The following is a 22,685-nucleotide window of genomic DNA, read 5'->3' as shown; positions in this document are numbered from 1 at the left end:
AGGCCCAGAGAGGCTTTCGTTTTCTTTTTCTTTCCTTTCTTTCTTATATGAACACGTCCGCCCAATGACTGTAACCGAGCCCCAATCACCAAACAGATGGCGACCTCAACTCTTCTCGATGGGTGAAAGTAAAAGGGCATATAGTACAGGATTACTCATTGGTTAAGCAGATACTGACTCTAGTAGCTGCATGAGTTCAAGAATCGATTTAGAAAATCGCAGCACGGTGGCTGTACATCAAGAGGAAGAGCACGGCCATAGAGGAAGAAGGTAGGTGAAGGTTCTGTGCCGAATATCTGCGCAGGCCTACATTACAATAATACAAGACCTTCTAATTAGGTTGGCGTCAGTCGTGGGTTGGGCTGGGTATGTAGGCATGCAGGCAGGAGACCCAAAGAAGGCGATCATACCCAAGGCCAGCTAAGTATATAGTTCGCAAATCTCTGACCATGACCCTTAGGTACGGAATGAAGAGCAGTATAACAATCTTCAAGTAATCCCAGCAAATCAAGCAATTAAAGATATCGGACATCACCAACTTAACACCTATAATCATCATTGCATGCCACCAAAACCCCACGACCCATAATCCGTCCGGCCAACTAGCAAGGCCACGTCAGTCTGATCACTCAAGTGCCATCCACAGAATAAAGATAGACGCCCACTCAAAGCCACTGCTTATTCCCATAATGCGACAGAAACGCCCCCGCATAGCCCCTATCCACATGCGCTCGTTTAATGACATCCAGCAGGAATCCCACAGACTCCGCCGGCGAGATCGGCCCCTTGAAAGCCGGCGCATACGTCGCAAACTGTTGTATCATCTTCCCGGCCTCAGCTAGCTGCTCGGGCGTCGCATCATCATGGTGGCCCGTGTCGACCAAGCCCGGCGAGAGAGCGAGGAACAGGATCCCGTCCTTGCGGTACTGCGCGCTGAACTTCGCAACAGCAGCATTCATGGCGGCCTTGCTGATACTGTAGGGGGCTGCAACGGCGATATTGTACTGCGCGATGAAGTCGAGGTCGGCCATGCCGGAGGTGATGGTGATGACCTTTTTGATGTCGCTCTTCTGGATCAGCGGGATGAGGAGGGAAAAGAGGTGGATATTTCCGAGGACGTTGGTTCTGATCGAGGAGAGAATGTCTTCCTCGAGCTTTGCTGGATCTTTGACGGCACTGTGGAGGCTGTTAGGGAGCGATGGACTGGATGCGATATGGAATGATTGGTTGATGAGCGTACAGGTCACCGAGTCCATCATAAGCAGACCATGACGAGACTAATGCCGCATTCGCAATCAGGTAGTCAAGGCTGGGAGTAATCTTTTCGATGGCCTCTACTGCTCTCTACATTAAGCGGAGCAAGAAAAGAGTCAATACCCAGTAAGAAGCAATGTGCCGTGGACGCCCTGGATAGGCTAACCTTGATGGAATCATAGTCGGCAAGGTCGCCCTCGACAATGCGAATATTCTCCCTCTTCAGGTCCTGGGCGACCTTGGCCTCTGTTGCAGGTCTGTTGCGTACAAGGCCGATGACGAGATTGGCCGGGTCTGCTGAGAGCTGGCGGAGGAATTCGAACTGAGTTAGGGTTAGCGTACGAACCGACGAGTCAACGAGTCAACGAATGGAGGGGAAAACGTACGCCAATTCCGCGGGATGCGCCGGTGACGAGGTAAGAGGGCATATTACAAAGTTTTTTACTTGACACTAAATAGGGTACGTTAGCTGATGAGACGGTGGTTAATCGGTGATGGGATCGAGGCCAGGGAGTAGGATGGCTCTTTATAGAGGAAAATCACAGCCTGCCCGCTCGGCACCTCTAATAGCAGCGTCGTTTACAGAACCTTCTGTATGGTACTATATCTTCCTTTTCTTTTTGAATTGTATGTTATGTTTGCAATGTAATCTAGTAGGAGACGGTGTTTGCACTCTGGCGGCCTGTTGTAGATGGTCGGTCCAATCACATGCACGTGTAGCAAGCCACATTTTGAATTTCTAAGCAATTGCACCATTCACCGACTCCAATCTCCACCCTCTCGCCCATTACAAAGCACGGTGCAAACATGCCCAGAATGTGGAAACCCTGGGCTCTCGCCGTCAGCCCTCTTTCGACTACAGTCCATTATGCGTGGGGCGAAATCAGTTCCCTGATCTAACACGAAGGACTCGCCACTGGAAATGCACATGCATGTCTCTGTCCTTTGATATCAGTCTAGACGTCGCGGCAGATCGCCAATCAGCATCTAGCTGTCCTAGTGGCTTCTATTCCAGGCTCCTTTTAGTTTTTTGGCAGGTTCCATGCCTCCTCTGTCATAGCCCTGCAGGCCAGCAGAGACGAAGCCCAGGTCCAATCGGGAAGGATGCCTCTCCTTCGGCACGTCTGAGCAGACCCCAGCCAGACGTGAGCGTTCCAAGCAGAAGGTATTTGAAATCTTGGGTTGCGTTCCCTGGAGGAGAGTGGCCCTTGGGCGCTGTGATTTTCAATGCGACCTATGCCCGGCTCTAGTTTAGACTAAGCTTGTCGCAGTTCCCCCCTATTCTTGCACTTTGCCTATTTACAGTGAGCTGGAGCATTGCATGATCATTGAATACACCCGTTTGAATGACTAAACTACGGCCTCATTGGCAACCGAGGCGTGCTGCGTGGCGTCGGAGGCCTATAGAAGACCGGGCTAATTCGCGTGTAAACTTGCCAGTCAGCGTAATGCACAGCCGTAGAATGGCTACCACGAACTGGAACACCACTGGATGAGGATTACCAGCTAGACGAGGGCTGGAAATAGGGTGTGCGCAGACCTACATCGCTTGCTACATGTCGCTCGATTGTTGTTAGACTAGAGGCTTATTTACGGCCACCACCTAATGGAACGGTATCTCTGTCCGTCAAGCCTTCAAGTACTGAAGTAGAACTACGAGACACAGACATTGACTGGGATTTCTAATATGGAAGTGGCGCAGAAGGTGGATTATCAAAGCCTCCAGCTCGTGTAAGTGCGCTGCAAAGCCTGCAAGAGGAAGACTAGATACAGCTTAGAACTGCTAGACAAACTATAATAACCTACTCGAGAGCCGTATTCCTAACCAGAACTGCCGGTGGACACAGGAAGCCGAAACAGCTCCCTGGGTCCGGGTTACTGTAGCCTTAGGGCAAGCTTAGGCCCGGGACGGAAGGGAGCCCTAAGAGCCCTAAGAGCCCTAAGGACCTTAAAGGGCCACGCTTCTTAATGCTTCATTGGTGCATAAAGATTGACCATCAACTTGTCATTGGTCTTTCATTCGTGTCCCAGCTTAGAACTTGTACGGGGTGATCGCCGAGTCCACGGTACCTAGATCTATCCACATTCACGGCGCCAGATTCCGATTTCTACCAGAAGCAGCTCTTTCCTGTTTATGTTCCCCCAGTCGAGATACATATCCAACCCCAGCATCACCACACCACCCATTTTCCCATTTCCGACCAACCTCCAAGTGTCTAGAGGTCGTCCTTGGTCACATGCAGCGGCCCATTCCCATCATCAACAGGGCAGTGACCTGCATCATCGCTGTCAAACTCAACGACACAGGATGCATCCGTTCCAATCGAGATCCCAATGAAAGTAGTCTCCTTCTGTCCAACACCAGTGCCCAGCACATTGCCGTTTTCATCGCGTACGTCACAGTTGGTCGGCGAGCCGCCAAAGTCGCTCAAACAGTGGAACTGCCGGCCAGAGGCCCAGCAGTCGCCCTCGATCTGGAATGTGCGGCCGTCGCCCGTGTTGAAGCACGGGGACCTATCCCTTGGGGATCCATCGTTGTAGATGGCCTCGCCGTTCTCGCGAAGGATGGCAAAGCCCTCGTAGTTGCCGGACTGGTCACCAATGGCGGAGAAGGAGCCGGACGACCAGACCACCTTAAGGCGTTCGGCGGTGGTGGTTGTGGCCAGCAGGTTGAGGCCGAGGCCTAGGGTGAGGGTGCGGATGGAGGGCATATTGTCCTTTTTCGGTGTTCGGAATTGAGGAAGCTTGCGGATGGAATGGTGCAGTTTCGAGAGGGTGGTGAAGAGGGTCTTTATACCCCTCTCGAAGATCTTCACTCAGTACATACATGCAACCCCCCTTCCCACGGTGTGAATAACAAAGTAAAGAATCCTGTTCCCTCGACTACTGCCAGACTCCTACCCAAGGGTGGAGAAGACTGCAGGTGCAGATGAACCCTAAAGAGATGGAGTTGGGGGCTGAGCTAACGTCAAAGTCCTTTCATGTCACCTTCCCGTTTAAGAGTAGCTAGAGGAACCAACAAGACCGCTTCATATTGCACAGATAGTGTCTAGAGTATTAGAGCATACATAGTTCTTAGAGTTGGGTTAGGTCTCAGATTTCTCGCCATGTCGTGTCCCTCGACGCCTGAAACCTCAAGACCCTTTGTCTGTCTCCGCAACATGCTGTGTACAGGGCAGACGTACCTGGCTTGTTCCGTATTGACCAGTACCTAGGCAGAACGAGAACCCTTGCGTAGTTCGTACTAATGCTCCATGGTAAGGCCGTGCAGAATTCCAATTCCAGGCTCAGATCAGTTTCATAAGACATGGCATTCGCCAAGCCCAATAGTTTGGGGCCAAAGAACGGGGACCAGGGCATCAAAGGAGCAAATCTGCTGCAGAGCAAGCCCTGATCGGCAGGGTTACGGCCGCAAGAGCCAGACCGTGTGCAGATTGACCCTTTGCAGTGGACCCCGAGAAAGACCCCGAAATCCACTTCAAGGGCTGCCGTGACCCTAACCAACCTGGAACTTGAGAAGTAGCTTAATCTCGCGGACCTTCCTGAGATTAGAGGTCAAGCCAGGCTGGATGGACCGTTCCTGTATCTGAGATGTGGTCCCCAGTGCACACTTCCAAGAAATCATTCGCTCTACCTGCCATGTTTGCCTTCGGGGCCTAATCCCTCTTTCTCTAGATCATGACGTTGAAGTTGGAGTCAAGAGCACTCATCAGATACTTGACGCCAGAAGGCTAGGTATACTTTCTTTCAAACCGAAGAGACATCGTACTTTCACCCATTGGAGTAAGGCGTGTAGACTCTAGATTTACTGCAAATAAGGAATGTCTATAGGTATAGCACGGATGGTGAACGGCCATAGACAGGATATGGAGGTACGAAGTCCAACTACAGGACCGACACGGTACAAGCCATCGGGGTAGATCAAGAGCACCCCACACGGGCTCGTCGCCCCTGTCTGAACTCTGCATAAGATACCAGGCGGCCCAAGGCTGCCAGCACTGTCGATCTCGCCTTATTCGGTTCGGCCCCCAACGCCAGGCGTACTGACCTAGTAAACAGCTGCTTCTAAGGCGGGCTAATGCAAGCCTGAGGAGAAGATATGGCCAGGCTCCAGGACCATGGTTGCCCAGGTGGCTGGCGTCAGGTCGGGTCAGTCTTGCCATGCTCCTTAACTTGGTGTTCACATTCAGGATTGTCCACCGCGAAATCCTACAGTCTACGGTAGATTAGGGTATTGGCATCGGGTGTGTTTGGTTCTGGGGGCAGCAGGAGTCTAAAGTGAAATCTGAGGGGTACGGATGTAAGGATGCTATAGAGATGAACTCCTTCAGTCTACAAGCTTCGCAAAGCTTAATGATAGCGACCGTTGCAGTACTCCCTAGATATCGTTTCAGGAGCGCTATCCCCAACTACAGACAATCACTCGCATAGCCACAGCCCAGACTCTGGCCGCGCCACCCAACGGTCGTCCATAGTATAGACGCGCCTCGCGACTTGGGCGGAACTAAGATCCCAGTTGTGGCCAGAGGTCGACGTGGGCAAAACAGGCCTTGTCGCAAGCACTAGGTAGGGGATATTCTCTCCTGTGCGTCTGAAGAGACCGAGCCTGATCCGGTTCCCTTCCAAGGGGCAGGTAAGTACCTACTTACGCCCTGAGATGCCACTGCTGCTGCTCAGGATTAGAGACATGTTGGATGGCACGGAGGCGGAGAGGGTGGGTGGACGACGGGCTGTCATAGTGATTTGTCTTTCTAGGCTCTCGGGCAGTGTTCCTATACAAAGCGTGATTTGACAGGTGACATAAATAGATATGACTAGCCATACCCAGGCACTCGTCTGGCGCTTACAGATGTGCCATCAGGGAGAGGCCCATTGTCACCCTGCTCTTTGCGCTAGACGGGCTGCAAGTATCTATGTCGCAGCTCGTTGTCTCTCTCAGCGTGACACTTTGCTAAAATTTGCCGGACTAGCTGATCGGGAACAGAGTCCAGTGTCTGCGTCGCCTTTTTTCGTAATGAAAATGGCCACTTCTTCATATTGTCTGCTCCAAAAATAAAAACAACAAACATACAACAGCTGGGATTCGCATGTGGTCACCCACCATACTACTAACCAGCCGGCGTGTGGCTTAAGTACGGCTGAGCGGACGGGAAGCCCTGTTCTCCACACCCTGTGGTCGTATGTGCTTGTTTTAGACATAAGGAAACTATATATATCAATAGAATCATTGCGAACTAGGGTGAGGCCGCTTTACGGTCGTGCGACTCAGGCGGATCAATCAACTGTATCACCTTCTTCAACGAGACAGGCTTGGTAACAAAGACATCAACACCAGCATCGTACGCCTTGGAGATATCTTCATTCGAGCCCAAGCCGGTCAACGCAATAATTCTTGAGGGGGAACTCGTGTTCCGCTCGGTTTCAATGGCACGGATTGCCTTTGTTGCTTCGAACCCGTCCATTATGGGCATGGAGATGTCTGTCAGAGTCTGTCAGCGGCTGGTTCTTCTAGGTTAGAGGATTGTTGATAGCTAAGGACTCACCCATAAATATGTAATGGTATCCCTCGGCCAGGGCTCGAACAGCGTCAACAGCCTCTTTACCATTTACTGCCTTGTGAATATTGATGGGTACTTGGCGCTCTATGATTCTCTGTAAGAGCAACATGTTGACCGGGTTGTCTTCTACGAGGAGGACGCGGCGAGTTTCTTCAAACGCAAGGTGAGAAGTCGTAGGTTCGGTTGGGATACTTCCGTCCTGCGGTGTCTGTGTATCCGTCTTTGCAGAAGAACTGCTACCGGCGAGTTTTGAAACACTGTTTAAGGCTGGTTTTGGAGATTGCGTTACGGACGCTGGCAAAGGCGGCGCTGCCGGACGGAGAGGCAGGCTCCTCTGTTCTTTATGGCTTGCATACCCACCAATTAAGGTTTTAGCGTAATTTACCCCTGGAATAGAGGGGGATGGGGATTTCTCAACGGCCAAAGGCTGAAGTTGTGCTTGCAGACAAGCCTGGACCGTTCTGGCTAGCCGATATGGGCCGCATGGAAGACTCAGCCATTCAATGCGTGGGCAGACATGTTGGAGCCTCACAGATTTCTGGTAAGCGGGCCGCCTCTCGCGATGAAGTACGAGCAAAATGGATTGCTCGGATAAACTGTGCCCATACAAGCGGTGCAGTTGGGTTTCATCGGCGATCACTAAATCCGCCGAAACACCCGGTGCCCACTTCTGCAGTGATACATCAAACCACTGCGTCAGGTATTTTCTGATCGTCCGAGCAGAAGCCACAGGACGAGATGTTATCTCTTCGGGTTCAACGAAACTGACTGTTCGTTTTTTCAGCGCCTGCTTCACTCTGTCAATTACATTCTCTGAGCTGCCGGGTGTTCCACCAGGGGTATCCATATTCTGTATCCGCTCCGATCTTTCGGGTCGCATTAAGGGGATGGCGATTTTGACAATAGTACCCTCTTTGAGTTGACTCTTAATCCTAATAGTGCCCTTTAATGATCGCACAATGCTGTTAACCAGGGACAGCCCAAGTCCTGTACCAGGCGATAGGGGATTTTCTTGCATGAAAGGTGTGTAAAGGTGGTATCGAAGATAATCATTCGATATGCCGCGTCCAGTGTCGGAGAAAGTCAAAAGCACCGTGTCATAGCCATCGCGCGACGTTGTTTTCCCTTTCTTCTGAATCTCCATCTTCACGCAGATGGAGCCTTGACTGGTGTACTTGAGTGCGTTGCCGAATAGATTCATAACAATGCGTCGCAGGGCTCCCGAATCCAGAGAGAACTTCCAGTCCTGCATGCTAATATCCAAAGAGATATCCACGTGGCCGGTGCTGCCAATAGACTCAGGACCTGTGGGCCTGAGCGCTGAAGGATCCCCTGCTTGGGTGAAACTAGAGTGGTTCGCCCCGAAGCAGATACTCTCAATAGCATCCTCGACAATGGTGACAATGTCCATGACTTTTAATATATCCAGAGACCCTGGGCCTGATCGTGTAGTCGCCGAGTGCCCGTTTACTGTCAGTAGCGACGAACCGCCCTTTCTACTTCGCCTCCTGAATGAGTTGATTTTGCTGAAATCAAGGATCTGTTCAAACACGTCTAGAAGAGTCTGGCTGCACGCACGAATGGTGTCCAGTAGCGGCATTGCCGAGTTGGCCATTGTCTGCTCAGACAGAAACTCGACTGCAGCTAGAATACCATGTAAAGGACTCCGGAGTTCATGGCTAAATAAATGATTAGTCCAATCTGCGTCCATGATTGAAGGATGGTAAGGATGAGAAGAACTCACGAAATACTACCAATAAATGCTGCCTTCTTGTTGTCCGCCTCTTGGCTCCGAATACGACTGTCCTCGGTCATCAACGAAGAACAAAACCCGAGTACGCCACCCAGCTCAACGTTAGGGCTGAAGATCCGTGTCTCTTCGGAACTCCAGCAGAAGCACGCACCAAACCAGCCCGAATTTAAGGGATCCCATAATGGCGCAAAGATGATGCGGGTGGCTTTCGGAAAATACATCCGTAGGAGATCTGCATCCTTCCCTCTCAAAGCACCCTGATGCCGCGGGTGCAATATAGTCGGCAGTGGATCCATGACCCGTTCACTGCCCGGATGATTGACCTCCTCGTCAGAGGAAAAGGCGGTCCCGTCACGATGGAAATACCACAAGGCTCCTTTACAGAAACAACGCACTAACCGCTGTAGAAAGCGTTGGCTCATCCGCTTCGCTGGAAGCAAGTCAGAGTCGTCTTCCCGGCCCCAATGATTATGATTATCCCTCGCCGAAACGGCCCAAGTCGTAACTGCAGTCCGTGTCACGGCGGATATCTCCCCCGGCAAACCTTCTTCCTCGTCCTCGTCAACGTCAAACCGATCCTTGACAGCGAAAATCGCAACGCCCCCTTCTTCTCCCAGACTGAGGCTCTGACGCATGATATCCGCAGCGCGCTGAAAGGCCTCGTGTCTCTTGCCAACGGATGAAGGATGCGATGTGCTGATAGGCTCAGAGGAGATGTTTTCTCGGTTCGGCAACTTTGGTGACCCAGGTTCCGGCGCAGATGAATTACTCCCAGGTACTGGCTCCTGTAAAGGGTCTCCTGCTGGGACAAGCACCCTCTTATCTTCCCGAGAGGGGTCGATATTGGCCTCTGGTGGTGAGAGTGGAGCTGGGCTGGGGGTAGATGATCGATCACTGTCCGACGAGTTGCCGGCCACAGAAGCGGGCTCGCAAATCAAATCAACCTGCCGCTGCTCTTGCACGAACGAGTTGAAACCTGAAAGGACCTTCATCAAGCGACCGCTCTCGAGTGACTGCCGGGATGTTTCCAAGTACTCCATGATGGCGGTTGCTAGGACGCCTATGCTCTCTCTGCGAGAGTCCGTCAACACTATATTCGGGCGCGGATCAACAACATATAAGCTTCCAATGTTGATGCCATTGCTGGTCATCAGAGGTGTGCCAGCATAGTAGCGGAAGAAGGGGGCCCCGGCCACGCATGGTATCCGGCAGTACCTGGGATGCTGCCGCAGGTCATCCACGATAAAGAAAGGGTGCTTGTCCTGCGGCGTTGGATACAGGTTGATTGTTTTCTGAAGAGGTTAATCAAAGGGGTGCCAGCGTTTGAAGAGCTAGGTCGCGATCTGTAACTACCTCGCATAGGGTCCCGGCCACAGGACCTCGTGAGCAGCCCATCCAAAGCCCATCGCCGTCATTGTCGTATATGCTGTTGTTCCCAAGGTTCAGCGAGCGCGACGCTTCAGCGACTACATATAGCGTTTCCCGATCGATCAGGCTGTTTACCGCTTAACATTCAAACACATTCACAAGACATGAGGGCGTCGGACATACCTAATAATCGCACGCTGAACACCCGCCTTGACCGCAGCTAATTGTGCCAGTGCCGTGAGCACTAGATTCGGACTCGCCTTGACTTGTTTAAATGTTGATGCATGCGAATAAGGCAGCAGAGCTGGGTTATTGGGCTGGAAATAGTGAAAGAGCTCCCTGGCGCGTCGGTCGGCCTCGTGCTCGTCTTGCTGCGAGGCGGCGAAGGACGAACCTGCCATCGTGTCAAGAATTTCGGCCATTCTAGTTCTACCTGGTGATAGTCTGTTGGTCCATGATAGTCGATAATTCCAGAATTGTGGCGGTTCAATGGCGTCACATGTGCTGCTTTTCAATCCAAGAGCCGCTGAAGGTCTGGACCCCTCACCGACCGGCCTTATGGATTGTTTTGCCGCTTCGTGACGTAGGCGATCGGCGCTTGGCGATTTGTTTTGGGGTGGCCCCTGCAGATAAGCGTCCAGCGTCCCCACATGTTCATGCACAGTGCTCAGTGCGTACTGTGAAGGTGAGTAACAAGAACTAAACGGATGGAAAGGCGTCCTGATCATATATCTTGACGGCGAGTATTAGATTAACACTGTTGGTAGCAACCTAGAGGGATTTGAGTACCAGGATTACGTTCAATGGAAGAAGTAACTTCAAACTTGGGTAGCGTGATCTGCGGCCTCTCAAGGGGCAACTGGACCTGCTACTAAGTACTAACAGAGATTGTGCGCGGGCAATCTCGAATGAGAATGCAAGCCGTCCTTTCCCGGCGGACGGCATTTCTGCTGAAGTGGCCAGCAGGAACGTTTGTCCCTTTCAAGTATCCGTCAAAACTGCATGCAGGGCTCTCTTAATAATAGGCTGGCCATTGCGGTTGAACAAACAACCATTCCTCTTTGCTCCATATCAAAAATCTTCAAGCAGTTTTAGGAATTGATCCGGTAATACTTCATCGAAACCCTCCAGCTTCAAGATCTTTTTGCTCTGCCCTGTTATTCTGATCCGCTTAAGCAGAGAGTGTGGATCTCTGATAAAGGCCCATATAAGCCATCAGGTAAAAGCCATATACTTTATCTGACTGCTGCGGTAGCGTTTGGCGGGGCTTGGTAGAATGCAATGTTGCTGGGGTGGTCTCAGCCCAGTAATTCACTTGCGAGTCCAGGACATAGATTGCACTTTCCCCACCACTGCAGAGAGTCTAGGATTGAGACCCTAACAATCACAGGATAAGTGGCAGACGGATTGTTTTAAGCCCCTCCTCATCAATCAGCAGGTAGGGCCGAGAAAGCCGAGCAGAATGGAACCATTGAAGATATCGTGCAAATTTGCCCTTTCAATATCCGCTTGCCGTATGTAGACCTTACCGTCCACATGAAAGAATTGCGGGAGGCCGCAGACATCAGAATGTACCGATAGTGCTCATCCATGAACATCTCAGGACGTTCACTTCCAATGAGCAAGCCTAACTCGATGTAGTCTCGACATGGACCTTCCCGTCTTAGACATCCTTTCTCAGGCTCAAGCCGCCAATCAACTCTCCTCCGACATCGACCTCTGCGACCTCGAGCATTGGAAAGAGGACATCGATCTATATGCACCAGACTACTTAGCTCTTGAAGAAGCCGGACGTGGGGCAGAATATGACCCCCATGGGATTGCAGGAGTCAATAAACGCGTTTGGGAGAAGCTCAGCCGCGTGGTGCTTCGAAGGCACCCAAGGCCGAAGTGCGGCATATTTATCCTAAGCTTCGACGGATGATAGTAATGGCCTAAATATACGTTCTCACCCCTCTCACCCTTATCACCCGTAACTTGCTCGAGTGGGTGATATTCTCACCTGCACTCACCCTAGGTTTATTGTCTCTCACCCCTAAAAGCAGCAACACACCCAGGGCTCGTTGCATTTTTACCGCGTTGATAGCTGGGTCTCTAATTCCAAGTCATTATGCTATTTCTTGGGCCAGAAAATCTGTCAATCATTGCGCCCTCGTTGGGGCAGTTGTCGCGTCCTTGGCAGGCAGGCTGATGGGGCTGATGTTGAGGAATCTGGCTGGGAAGAAGCGGAACCGCTAGATGTGGCAGCGGAATGTGGCTGGTGACTGCTCGGGCATCTTAATCTGGCCGGCACGGAAGACGGGAGGGTCTGCTTCGGCGGCACGGGTGCTAAGCCAACGAGCAGCAAATAAAAGCGGGTGAACAAAAAACATACAACAGCTGGGATTCGCATGTGGTCACCCACCATACTACTAACCAGCCGGCGTGTGGCTTAAGTACGGCTGAGCGGACGGGAAGCCCTGTTCTCCACACCCTATGGTCGTATGTGCTTGTTAAAGATATACACCGTACCATAACCCCTTTGTAGAATGAATGAGGGTGCAAGGTGAGATCTCCCCGTTGGCTTTCCTGGCTGCTTTTGGCTTGTCCATTAAAACCCTAATTCCCAGGCCGTACCGTACGGCGCAATATGGCACCTGACCTATGTATCCCTGGCATGAGTGTAACAAACTCGGTGATATGTAGTATTATAAAGTGTGGAGACTTTCCAATCAAGATCCAATACGATATGTCTTCTGTATACCTAGGTACAGAAGAGTATAAAAATCGAATAGTACTGATTGTTACGGACTCCGATTGCATAAATCCTTTGAACTATCCTATCTTGAACAGACCGTGTTCTACATTACCTATGACCACAAATTGTCATTGTCACCTCTTGCTGTCTCTCGACGAAGCCTTCTTATTCTTTAGCTTCGCCAACTGCAGCTGAAGCTCTAGCTTTTTGACCTCATCCTCCTGGTCGTCCTCCTCTTCATTGCCGCCCTCACTCTCCTCCGGTTCTTCTTCATCCGTGCTTTCGTCATCATCACTAGAGTACCGGTCAAAACCTGATCCTTGCGGCTTGCCTGGGTTGGCCGGAGGACTACGGAAATCTGTTCCCCGGCGAACAATGCCCGATTTAGAGGCACGAGAATTCTCCTGCATCGTGCTCCGCGAAGCAAACATGACGGATGCCTCGTCCACTCGAAGCGCGTCCCTAGCAGCCAAGAACGAATAGGTGTCTTCATTAAAGGTACCATAAATGTCGCTAATGTAGTCGTCAAAATGAGCCGTGATCTGCGCGACATATCGGAAATGTTTTGCCTTTAACAGTGGTCTGTCGAGCTTTGCGACATTCTTCTCATCGTAAAATTCCCAGTTGGCAAGGGCAATGGCCGTCTGAAAGGCATTTCTGATCTGGCGGCCGTTCCAGCATCGTGTCGGCCGGTCCAGATTCCGTTGCCAGTGTTGATCTGCAAAACGTCGTATCTTCTTCTCCTCCATGTCCAGGTTGAGGTTACTCTCCTTAATCCGTTGGATGTTCTTCTCCCAGATCTCTTTCGTCTGGCGCTCTTCAAGCTTGGGATAGTAGAGGCAGACGTGGATTCGAGAACGGAAAGCTTCGTCGAACTCACCTACCCGGTTGGTGGTGAGAATGATGACTCCGGAGAAGTATTCGAGAACCCGGCGGAAGACTGCCAATCGGTCAGCGCTTGGTATAGACCACTTTTTATGGAGGAGCATTATTACCAGATACCAGACTGTTCCTGGCGATATCCCCGCGCTCTCGCTTAGCCAGGAAGACATCCGCCTCATCTAACAGGAGCACACACCTCCAGCAATGGGCCAGTTTACAAAACGAGTCCAGGTTCTTTTCCGCCTCCTCTGCGATGGTGCCAATGTGGCCACATGTTATTGATAGCAAGGGGCGGTTGAGCTCGATGGCAATACACTCTGCTGTCGATGTCTTTCCCACCCCAGGCGCTCCATGAAGCAGGATGATCATCCCCTTGCCTTTGGCGGGCACAGCATCCATGGAGAACTGTTCCTGCACATGATTGGTGCCTCCATGTGGCAGTCTGACCTTGTTGGTGATCAACGCTTGCAGAACCCTCTTGTGCTCAGTCGGTTGGACCAAATCCTCCAGTTTGGATCGCGCTTGTTTGTCTTGGAGGCCTACGAGCAGACTACAGCCGGGTCCAAATTCAAGACTTGCGTTACAAGCAAATCACTGCACACGTGGGAGGAGGTGCTTGACAAGGTGAACAGGGCAGCAGAGACCTACCATTCGCGCGCGGCAGTCTGGGGGAAGATCAGAGCAAGTCTGCGCCGGCTGGGAGATAACAGCAAGGTCTTTGAGGCATGGGCCGCCCTCTTACCGTCCGGGTCGGACTGTGCCACGGTGATCGGTGGTCGACTGCAACTGATCTTGACAGTATGCGGGTCCCATCAAGATTAGTTCTTCTATAAAGGACCGGTTTACTGGTGAGCCCTGCAGGCTGCGGCACGCTTGTCCGATTTACGCAGGGAGATATCCGATGTGCTGGTTGAGATTCCCTCGCGGCTTACGTGCATTCATCAAGCCCTGAAAATTTTCAAGGGGTCGAAGGACTTGCATAGGTGCAGCGTTTCCCTCTATGTGGCCGCTCTTGCGCTGCTGCACAATATAGTATCCTGGTACAGAAAAACAGCAATCAGTATGTCAATCTCTCAGCCCAACAGGATGGTCAAGCAGCTGACAGCTGACCTTGTAAGAAAAACTTGGTCTCAGTCTCCTCTTACAGGGCTCGTATGAGCAAAACATGGATTCACTCCTTCAAAATCTACGCGCAGAGTCGGAGCGGTTTGACAAAGCAGCCCGACTATGCTCCTATGGGGCAATTGAAGAGACGAGACTGATCTCTATCAAGAACGAGCAAATTCTCAGCGGCTACGTGGATCAGTCGATGACTCACTGGGACAACTTCCAGACTGAGCTTCGCTCCAATCAAGTAAGCACTCTGGATGGAATTCACACGCTCGATCACCAAATGTCAGCTTTGCATGCGATCGTGGAGCGGTTTCTAGGCAGCCATGACGCTGTGGACCCAAAGACACTGAATGGTAAGTCTATCCTGCTGAGAGTCCGCTCTCCGCGACTAACTGGCGATGCTCTATTAATCCAGTGAGAGGACCAATGCTTCCCTCAGACAAAGCCGCGGTCAATTGAAGGTCCCAGCAGAGTAAGTACATAACCATCCATCCTGGCTGCATTGTAACCTAGCCCAGTGTATCTCCGCTCCCGCGACTACGTCTTCTCAGCTCTCAACTACGACCCCTCGGTCCTCGAAAAAAACCTAGCAGCTAACCTGCACAACGTCTGGCACCTCCCCCTGCCATACCAGAATCGCCTTCTTGCAACAATGCAGACACCAAAACTGTACTCCTGGATCACGACTCAAAGCTCTTCCGCCCTTTTCCTCAACCTCAATACACCCGCTGTATCCCCTCTCCATGCATCATCCTCGTTCCTCCCTGCAAAGCTTGTCCAATCAATCAATGAACAACTATCTGAAAATATTATCATGCTCGCATTTTTCTGCGGCGCACATACCCGCCCAACTGACTCCCATTCCGGCCCACACGGAACAATGCGGAGCCTCGTGGCCCAACTCCTCGAGTCACATCCCAGGTTCGACCTCCAGACAGTGCGGAGGATGGCGCAGCTCCGTGGAGACGATGTCCATGGTCTATGCGAGATCTTCCGTGACCTCGTCGCTCAACTTCCGGCCGATGTTGTGGTATTTTGTGTCGTGGACGGGGTGACCGCGTTCGAAGAGCGGATGGGGCTAAGAATAAGTGGGGAGGAAGTAGTCCAGGCGCTGGTGCGGACTGCTCAAGAATGTGCCCAGAAGAAGCCCGTTAGGCGAAGGAGTGTGTTCAAACTATTATTGACCAGTCCCAGGAATAGTCGGCGGTTGTGGAGGCTGATTCCATGTGAAGTGGGAGATGTAGTTTGGATGCCGGATGCCGTGCCCTCGTTGGGCGGCTTTATGGTGGGCAAGTGGGACGCGAGTGTTGGACGGCCACTGAGGGACGTTAAATAGTACATTTTCTATATAGGTACTGATTTAGAGTAGGTACGGCAGACTATTCAGAGGCACAATCGTGCAATCTGCGTATACTAACGCGTATGGGCACGACCATCAGATATTCCCCCAGATCTTCCCCGGTGATATTCATGGCATACTGTTGATATCTACGCAGGAGTGCCGGGATACCCCAAGTCAGTGGATGACAGTGGTCCAGAGAGTGATATAATAGAAGAAACAAGTCCAGCAAGGCCACGCTGGCTCTGCTATGCATCTATAATTGGCAGACTCTTACTGTCCGGATATGAACGCCCTGCCACCTCGTAGATGGGTCTTTCCGCTATACTCTACCTTATCAGACTTCATGCCGGGGCAGATTTAAGATTGGAGGTTCATTTGCCCTACAGGAGATCAGTGGCCCCAGTGCTAAAGCAATCGCGCAAAAACCAGTCTTAAGCGAGAAATTGAGAGAGAGTGAATGACGATTCTTTAGGATCTCAACCAATTCTTTGACAGAGTGGACCCATTATGGTATCGTCTCTGAGTACCAGACCTTGAGCCTGATATGCAGCAAGATAATGATCAGAGTCAAAACTGGGTTTGACAAAGCATAGTTTATGATCTTTTGTCTCAGGAACAGCTGGCATATTCTCGCCGGCACATTTCGGGAATAGATGACCTTCTAACCCGCGCACTTAGTGATAGGGCCCCTGGTCAAGGACAAGACTGGCTCTACCAAGGGCTACCTTATGACTAGTCATCATCCTAGTGCCCGCGAAGCGTTGTTCTCGGTAATGAAAGGCCGAAGAGGACAGACTGAGCTAACCCAGGTTATACAGGCCAATTGTTCTCCTGCCAGTCCTAGGCAAAGGGTCTTGAAAACTTGATAGCTCGAGGCATGGCATGAATTACCGTCTATCATGAATTCCCATCAACCCAGTTTAGGGCTCTATTTCTTAGATCTACAATTGATTAAACTCTATACTTGACAATAATGGAGAAGGCACGAATGATGACAAACAGCTTCGCCACCAATGCTTGAAATCAAGGAGCCTTTTGATACAGTCAATTTCTAGGGACTAGTCCACAGACTAACACTTAGGACGGCCAGGAACAGTGCGCGCTGGGTAGCCATATTTGGCATAAACTCTTTGCACAGAAAGCTCATAGAAAATCGATAGATGCGGCGTTTCATCACCGGATATTCACAGCAGCTTCTCACACACAGGCATGGGGCTGCATGAGTGACAACAATGCTCACCAGGAGTTAGGGCTTGATGCCTCGACTTTTGGTGAGACCTGACTAGCGTCGACAATGCCCAATTTCCGGCGACTTCCCATTCCGGTTTGAAAGGGAATCTCCGCGTACTCCAGTTGAATAATGAAATCAGAACCACAAATGGAAGCAGTCAACACCGACTATCAAGCGAAGACTTACATAAGTCAAAATTACTATACAAGACGATTGCAGTCCACGAGTGCTATTCTATCAGGAGAACATAACAGCCACCACCCAATGCAGGGCTGCACCACATTCATGCTTGATTTATAAAAAGATGCAAGTGTCTTGACCAACTTTTTCCAAGCTGATAGTGTTCAAAGCTCCTTCCGCGGGGAGCTGCAAATTTTTGGCTCTTGATTGACCTGGGAAAGTTCTCCACCATCTATCACACTTGTCAAACGCCATTTGCGCCATGAGAAATTGCGGAACCTACCACCGCGCCACGTACTCAAACTGGGATTGCAAGCACAGGTCATAACCCCATCAAGCCAAGGAAATCATAGGGCCGTGTAGTGCGGGCAAAATCGGAGAGGAAGTGATCCAGACATGGGCCCGTGAAAGGATGAGAGGACCTGACCAGCACTTGACACGGCCCTCGGAAGCTCAGCCGATCAGACGTGCAGGCGCTTGACCAGCTTACGCCGGACACGCCCAACACCACGTTCTGAGTGGCAGTTCAAGCCAGCCCTCAGGTGCAACAAACTGAATTCAATCAAATCTGCCGGAGTGACAGGAAATGTGCGGCCCTAGGACAGGACCCCTAGCTCCATGACCACTTTTCAGAAGATCAATACAAACAACGAGTATGGAGTCGTACTCGAGAAAAGTAGGGCTGGATATCTTCTGAGAGGCCACGAGCAGGTTGGGTGGTAGCTTGTGGCGTCCAGCTGTGTTGTGTATTGCAATAGTAGCACTCAAAGCAAAGATAGACAAGTTGAGGATGAAAGTCCGAGCCGGGACGGTCTTGCATGATGACTGCTCGCTCGCGTAGAGCTTCAAGCAAGAGATTTGATTGGTTTCTAATGATACAAGGCGCGATGTCTCATAGACTTTTGTTGTACATAGCTCAAATCAGCCACTACAACAATCTTGCGAGGGATCGGTTAACCCTTCCAGGTTGACGTCCCCCCTTCTGGATCTGAGCTCTCATGAACGAAGCTCAAACAAGTGAATTGTTATAGATTGTGGTCGTTGCGCAGCCGAACTGAGTACTGCTTTTTTCCCGTCCAGGTTCAAATACATACCTGCTACAGCGAGCAAAGCACCAGCGTCAGAATTCAATCTACCCTACCTGCAATCCATCTCATTATTCTCGTTCGCAAAGGCCGCCTCTCCTCCGCGGGCCCATCCTCCTCCGCCATCACAGCATTATACCAGTGGATCTGCATTCCATCCCTCAATGTGTTGCGGAACACCGGGACGACCAAGACCACCATACCAACAACTGTGACTATAAATGTCAGAAACAAAAAAGTAAGCCCAATTTTGAGCCCCACGTCGAGGGGCCGCCTCCAGATAACGACAAACGGCGGCACCACAAAACACGCCACCGCCAGTAGCAGTATAATTGTCGGTGCGAGACGAGAAATTGCCCATGCGAAAATTACCCTGTTGGGGATAGGGGCACCAGGGGGCGCGGAGCTTCGCGTGCGGATGGAAGTGAGGATGCGTTGCTTTTGGTTGTGGACCCATGCGCTGCGGGCGGCCAGGCGGAGAGCATAGGTAGACGTGCTTAGCGACAGCGCGAAGGCAATGAAGTTGCCGACAGGGACGGGAGTCGCGAGTTGGTCGATTTGCATCGAGAATAGAGAGGCCGCGAAAGAAAGCGGGATGAACAAGAATGCGAGCTCTGTAAGTCGGGTGATGCTTTCGGCTTCGAGGATTGCTCGGTGGCTCTCAATAAACTGGATCGTGCCTGTGATGGCGTTTGCGGCTTCTTTCAGGTTCTGGATGGTGTTTTCGAAACTGTGGGCGAGCTCTATGATGACCTCTTCCTGGGAAGGCTCTCCGATGTTGCTGCGTTTGAGAAGTTCTCTGAGTGCCTTGATGAGGTCCCGACTATGTGGGGGAATCTGCGCAAGGAGCTTTGCTATGAAAGTGCGTTTTGCGAGGATATCGTCGAGCTGAGCGTTCTGGGACGCTGTGAACTGTACAATCTCTCGCTGTACAGCGTCAAGGATATGGAGCAAACCCTGAGTGTCAGAAACGACGATAGAGAAGAGGTGCAGAAATGGCAGGTGTGCGCGAGACAGCTGATCGGTAGCTGGGATCTGGCTTGCGGCCCTAAAGCTTCGCCGTAGGCAGGTCAAGGTTGAGAATAAGGTCTCGTAGATCTCCTTCAGCTGGGGCTCATGGAAGTCGGTGATGCTGGTCGTGGTGAAGTCCGGAGTAAAGCGCGGGACCAGACTGTCGTACAGACTCACGACTTCGACCGCCGTGTTAGGGGGAGGAATGTAAGGCTTCTTCAGGGCACTGTGTCTTTCAGACCATGTAGCTTTTAATGCTTTAGGAGTGGGGTCCAATAACATGATAACTGCATTCACGTCAGATCTTGTCAAAGAAGCCTGGACGATGGCCGCATATTTCACGCACTAATTTGACAACCGCTCCGCATAGTCTGATATATTGAAACACGCTCCTCAATCGCCACGACACCTTCAGCGGCAATACCAGAGCTCATGGAGAGGTCCCACTCCGGCCTGAGGATGGCCGAGAGTGGGTGAACGATATCGACGGTGCATTCCTGGTCGAGTTCTCCTATCGCGGTATCCCGATACCTTCCAAGTGTTATCCTTTCATACCTCTCTTCGATCTGTCGGCGTCTGAGCGCACTATCAATAGTCCTCGACCTTGTAACAGGCCGATACCAATGAAAAGACAAGTACGATCGCGGCAGACCCCAAGCATTCCATCGGATGCGTTGATCGCGCTCACTGGCTGGAACCTGAGAAACCTGGCAGTTCATGTGATCGAGGAAGAACTGCGGCTCTATAGCAAACGTCGCGCCAAGCGTAAACCAGGCATCCGAGTCGGCGTCTTCCACGAGCAGGTATCGAGTCGTGATATCTGTCAAGGTTTCAACTGCCCATTGAGAGAGCTTCTCAGGATCAGACAGTGTCGCCCGCTCGTCCAGCAGAGAGATGCGCCGATGGCCTACTGAGGTGAAATCGATGCGCGTGATACTGACCTCTCCATGTGTCGACTGACAAAGCTGATGATATCCCGGAACTATTTCTGCTAGCCGCCTGATATCTTTTTCGAGTCTTCGTCTTTGACTTGCAAATGAGGCGTCCTGAGCCATATTCTGCTTCGCGTTTGAAGGTATGAATGAGTGAACACGAATACCCCGCTTTTGTATCTGCTTCTGCCAGCGCTGGAGGCCAGTCGGACCGGACAAACTCGCGAATCCGCTCTGCAGAAGTACCTTTGTCGCAGAATAAGGCACATTGTGAGGACAGGATTCACCTCAGAAGGAAGAAAATGGAAAAACTACCAGGTATAGCAATCATCGGACAGAGAATCATCTCGGAGCCGGAAGTAAGCACAACGCGTTCTTGCAGGAAGAGAACAGGCACGGGATTATGGCCGCCGTCAGTCCTCCTCGTCAGTAAGAGGACGTAATGCTCCAAGATTCAATATCTGTATCGCGATCCCAAAGGCCACTAATAAAACTGCGCCGATCGCACCCCAGCCCAGGCCCATCGCTACGGCACCCACATCCCCCTTTATGGCACCACCAAATGCAGCCTCCGCCGTCGCAGCATGCGCTACGACTGCCACGTGCTGCCAGAGGACTGCAACAATCAGAACCAAACTCGCTAGCGCGTCGAAGCTCAGTACAAGATAGACCACTGGCTTTCCGGGGAAAGACTTGATTTCGACCTCGTCGCCGCTGGCGTCCACCTCAGTGTACCAGCTAGGAAATGTACTCAGGGCGGAGAAGCTAAGGAATATGAGGACGATGGACATTATGCTATTTGTGCGAGTCGCGGGGGTCAGTCAGTGTCTTGACCACCTATTTACACGAGTATCCAATGAATAATATATTGGAAGCTAGGTCGGTCGGTGGGGAGGGCGGACCTACATGATCACGGACAGAATAATCTCGTCTCGGAAGTTGTCTGCAATCGCTAAGATATTGAGGGGGTCGCTGATGGTGCTGATTTGTGCTCCCAGATCTCCAGCCGTTGAGCGACAAGCCCAGTCCGTGGTTCCTGAAGAGTTTGCTGCTGCACATAGCCCAAAATATCCCACGCGGACAGTGAGGTCGCCAGCTGAACTGAGATTCGAAACCATCGCATAGAAAGAAGGATTCAGTGCCGAGAGTCCATACTCACCACTGGGTTCCCGGTGATCATGTTGATAGGACAGTTCCAGGAGATATATGGCACGCATCTGGTTTGAGGAGCAGCCGGCAACCAGAAGTGCTGAATCAGAATGTGTTAGCTGATATTTCACCCCTATTGTTTTCTGCTCTCAAAGTGCTGAGAACACCGGGATGCACTGACATAAAAATAAAATAGCCACCAGACAAAAGACCATCAATAAATGGTGGGAAGAAAAGCGAGAGAAAAATTGGGACCAGAAAAGTCGGACCTTTGCCCACAAGAGCCAATGTCGACGCCAGAAGTAGTAGTTGCTGTTTATATAGTCAGATGGTGATGGACTCCTCGGCCTGCGAGACCTGGAACTGCGCTGATTTAAAAGGCTGGAATGATTATCTTCTTCCTCTTCTTCCTCTTCTCTGCCCTCGTTATCCTCATTCTCCTCATTTTCTTCGGTTTGCCCTTGCTCAGTCTCTTCTGCAGTCTCGGCCCGGCCCTCCAGCTGCTCGCTCTCCATTCGGCTGCCGCCTCTAGTCCATCTCAGCCTCCATTCCGATTGAAAGCGCAACTTCCGCAATAGTTGATGCAATGGCGTTGGCGGAATGCTGTGCATGGCTGTCTGGAGAACGTGCATATTCTGAAATCGTAGCGGGGGAGTTTGAGCGCCAAGTGCGGTCCTCTCAGTCGCAGGCTGAGAGCTGTCTTCCATCTTCTTTCGTTTTGCTTTCTGTCTCGTGTCTCTAAGCGAATGAAAGTACTCGTCGCGTTTTAGTCGTGTTAGGTTGACGATTGTAACGGTGAAATTGTTGCAGCCTTAACCGCAGGTTATTGTACGAGCTCTGCTGGGCTAGAGCAGAGGAAAGTTCAGTCCCGTGACTGCCGTACAGGGTCCCTTGTAGCACTAGTATAGCTACCCCTCCTTCTACAGAAAAAGGATAATCTAGAAATAAGGCGGATACTAACAACCACGACGAGGGGAGAACAGGTCCCCCTACTGCTCTAATAACTGATCTCTTACGATTTGCTCATCGATCATTCCCTCCACCCCATGGAGGTGGATGACTCCCCCCCAGGCGGAGCCCGTCCGGGGAC

The 22,685-nt window shown here is 51.4% G+C and overlaps 7 protein-coding genes across 7 annotated transcripts; 2 read left to right on the top strand and 5 right to left on the bottom strand.

Annotated features, from left to right (window-relative positions):
• Window positions 1–373: 373 nt before the first annotated feature.
• Window positions 374–1,797, bottom strand: BDW70DRAFT_128234 (uncharacterized protein). The gene is made up of 4 exons (XM_073735407.1): window positions 1,641–1,797; window positions 1,421–1,576; window positions 1,241–1,344; window positions 374–1,176 (listed from the first exon to the last, which is right to left on the bottom strand). The coding sequence occupies exons 1-4, from the start codon at window positions 1,680–1,682 to the stop codon at window positions 666–668; spliced, it is 813 nt and encodes a 270-aa protein (XP_073599810.1). The 5' UTR covers window positions 1,683–1,797; the 3' UTR covers window positions 374–665.
• Window positions 1,798–3,470: 1,673 nt separating this feature from the next.
• BDW70DRAFT_156165 (uncharacterized protein) lies at window positions 3,471–3,965 on the bottom strand (the record flags this gene model as incomplete). Its single annotated transcript, XM_073740150.1, has 1 exon — window positions 3,471–3,965. The coding sequence occupies one exon, from the start codon at window positions 3,963–3,965 to the stop codon at window positions 3,471–3,473; it is 495 nt and encodes a 164-aa protein (XP_073599809.1).
• Window positions 3,966–6,488: 2,523 nt separating this feature from the next.
• BDW70DRAFT_156164 (uncharacterized protein) lies at window positions 6,489–10,334 on the bottom strand (the record flags this gene model as incomplete). The annotated part of the gene is made up of 5 exons (XM_073740149.1): window positions 6,489–6,733; window positions 6,798–8,491; window positions 8,557–9,857; window positions 9,919–10,060; window positions 10,117–10,334. 5 exons carry the CDS (start codon window positions 10,332–10,334, stop codon window positions 6,489–6,491), a joined length of 3,600 nt encoding a protein of 1,199 aa, XP_073599808.1.
• Window positions 10,335–12,578: 2,244 nt separating this feature from the next.
• Window positions 12,579–13,997, bottom strand: BDW70DRAFT_128228 (ATP-binding protein). The gene is made up of 3 exons (XM_073735406.1): window positions 13,666–13,997; window positions 12,799–13,610; window positions 12,579–12,712 (listed from the first exon to the last, which is right to left on the bottom strand). Exons 1-2 carry the CDS (start codon window positions 13,949–13,951, stop codon window positions 12,805–12,807), a joined length of 1,092 nt encoding a protein of 363 aa, XP_073599807.1. The 5' UTR covers window positions 13,952–13,997; the 3' UTR covers window positions 12,579–12,712; window positions 12,799–12,804.
• A 1,320-nt stretch (window positions 13,998–15,317) lies between these two features.
• BDW70DRAFT_128227 (uncharacterized protein) lies at window positions 15,318–15,977 on the top strand (the record flags this gene model as incomplete). The annotated part of the gene is made up of 1 exon (XM_073735405.1): window positions 15,318–15,977. A coding segment is annotated over one exon (660 nt), but the record flags the coding sequence as incomplete, so codon positions are not given.
• A 2,414-nt stretch (window positions 15,978–18,391) lies between these two features.
• Window positions 18,392–20,692, bottom strand: BDW70DRAFT_81113 (uncharacterized protein). Its single transcript, XM_073744916.1, has 2 exons — window positions 19,861–20,692; window positions 18,392–19,801 (listed from the first exon to the last, which is right to left on the bottom strand). The coding sequence occupies exons 1-2, from the start codon at window positions 20,567–20,569 to the stop codon at window positions 18,546–18,548; spliced, it is 1,965 nt and encodes a 654-aa protein (XP_073599805.1). The 5' UTR covers window positions 20,570–20,692; the 3' UTR covers window positions 18,392–18,545.
• Window positions 20,693–20,753: 61 nt separating this feature from the next.
• On the top strand, window positions 20,754–21,157 carry BDW70DRAFT_128224 (uncharacterized protein). The gene has a single exon (XM_073735404.1). The coding sequence runs from the start codon at window positions 20,889–20,891 to the stop codon at window positions 21,141–21,143; it is 255 nt and encodes an 84-aa protein (XP_073599804.1). The 5' UTR covers window positions 20,754–20,888; the 3' UTR covers window positions 21,144–21,157.
• Window positions 21,158–22,685: the final 1,528 nt, after the last annotated feature.

Source organism: Aspergillus foveolatus (genome assembly GCF_047715535.1).
Source record: "Aspergillus foveolatus strain CBS 279.81 unplaced genomic scaffold BDW70scaffold_4, whole genome shotgun sequence".
NCBI classification, from domain to species: Eukaryota; Fungi; Ascomycota; class Eurotiomycetes; order Eurotiales; family Aspergillaceae; genus Aspergillus; species Aspergillus foveolatus.
Note: the sequence above shows the minus strand (reverse complement) of the source record. Positions and strands in the feature narration are given on the sequence as shown.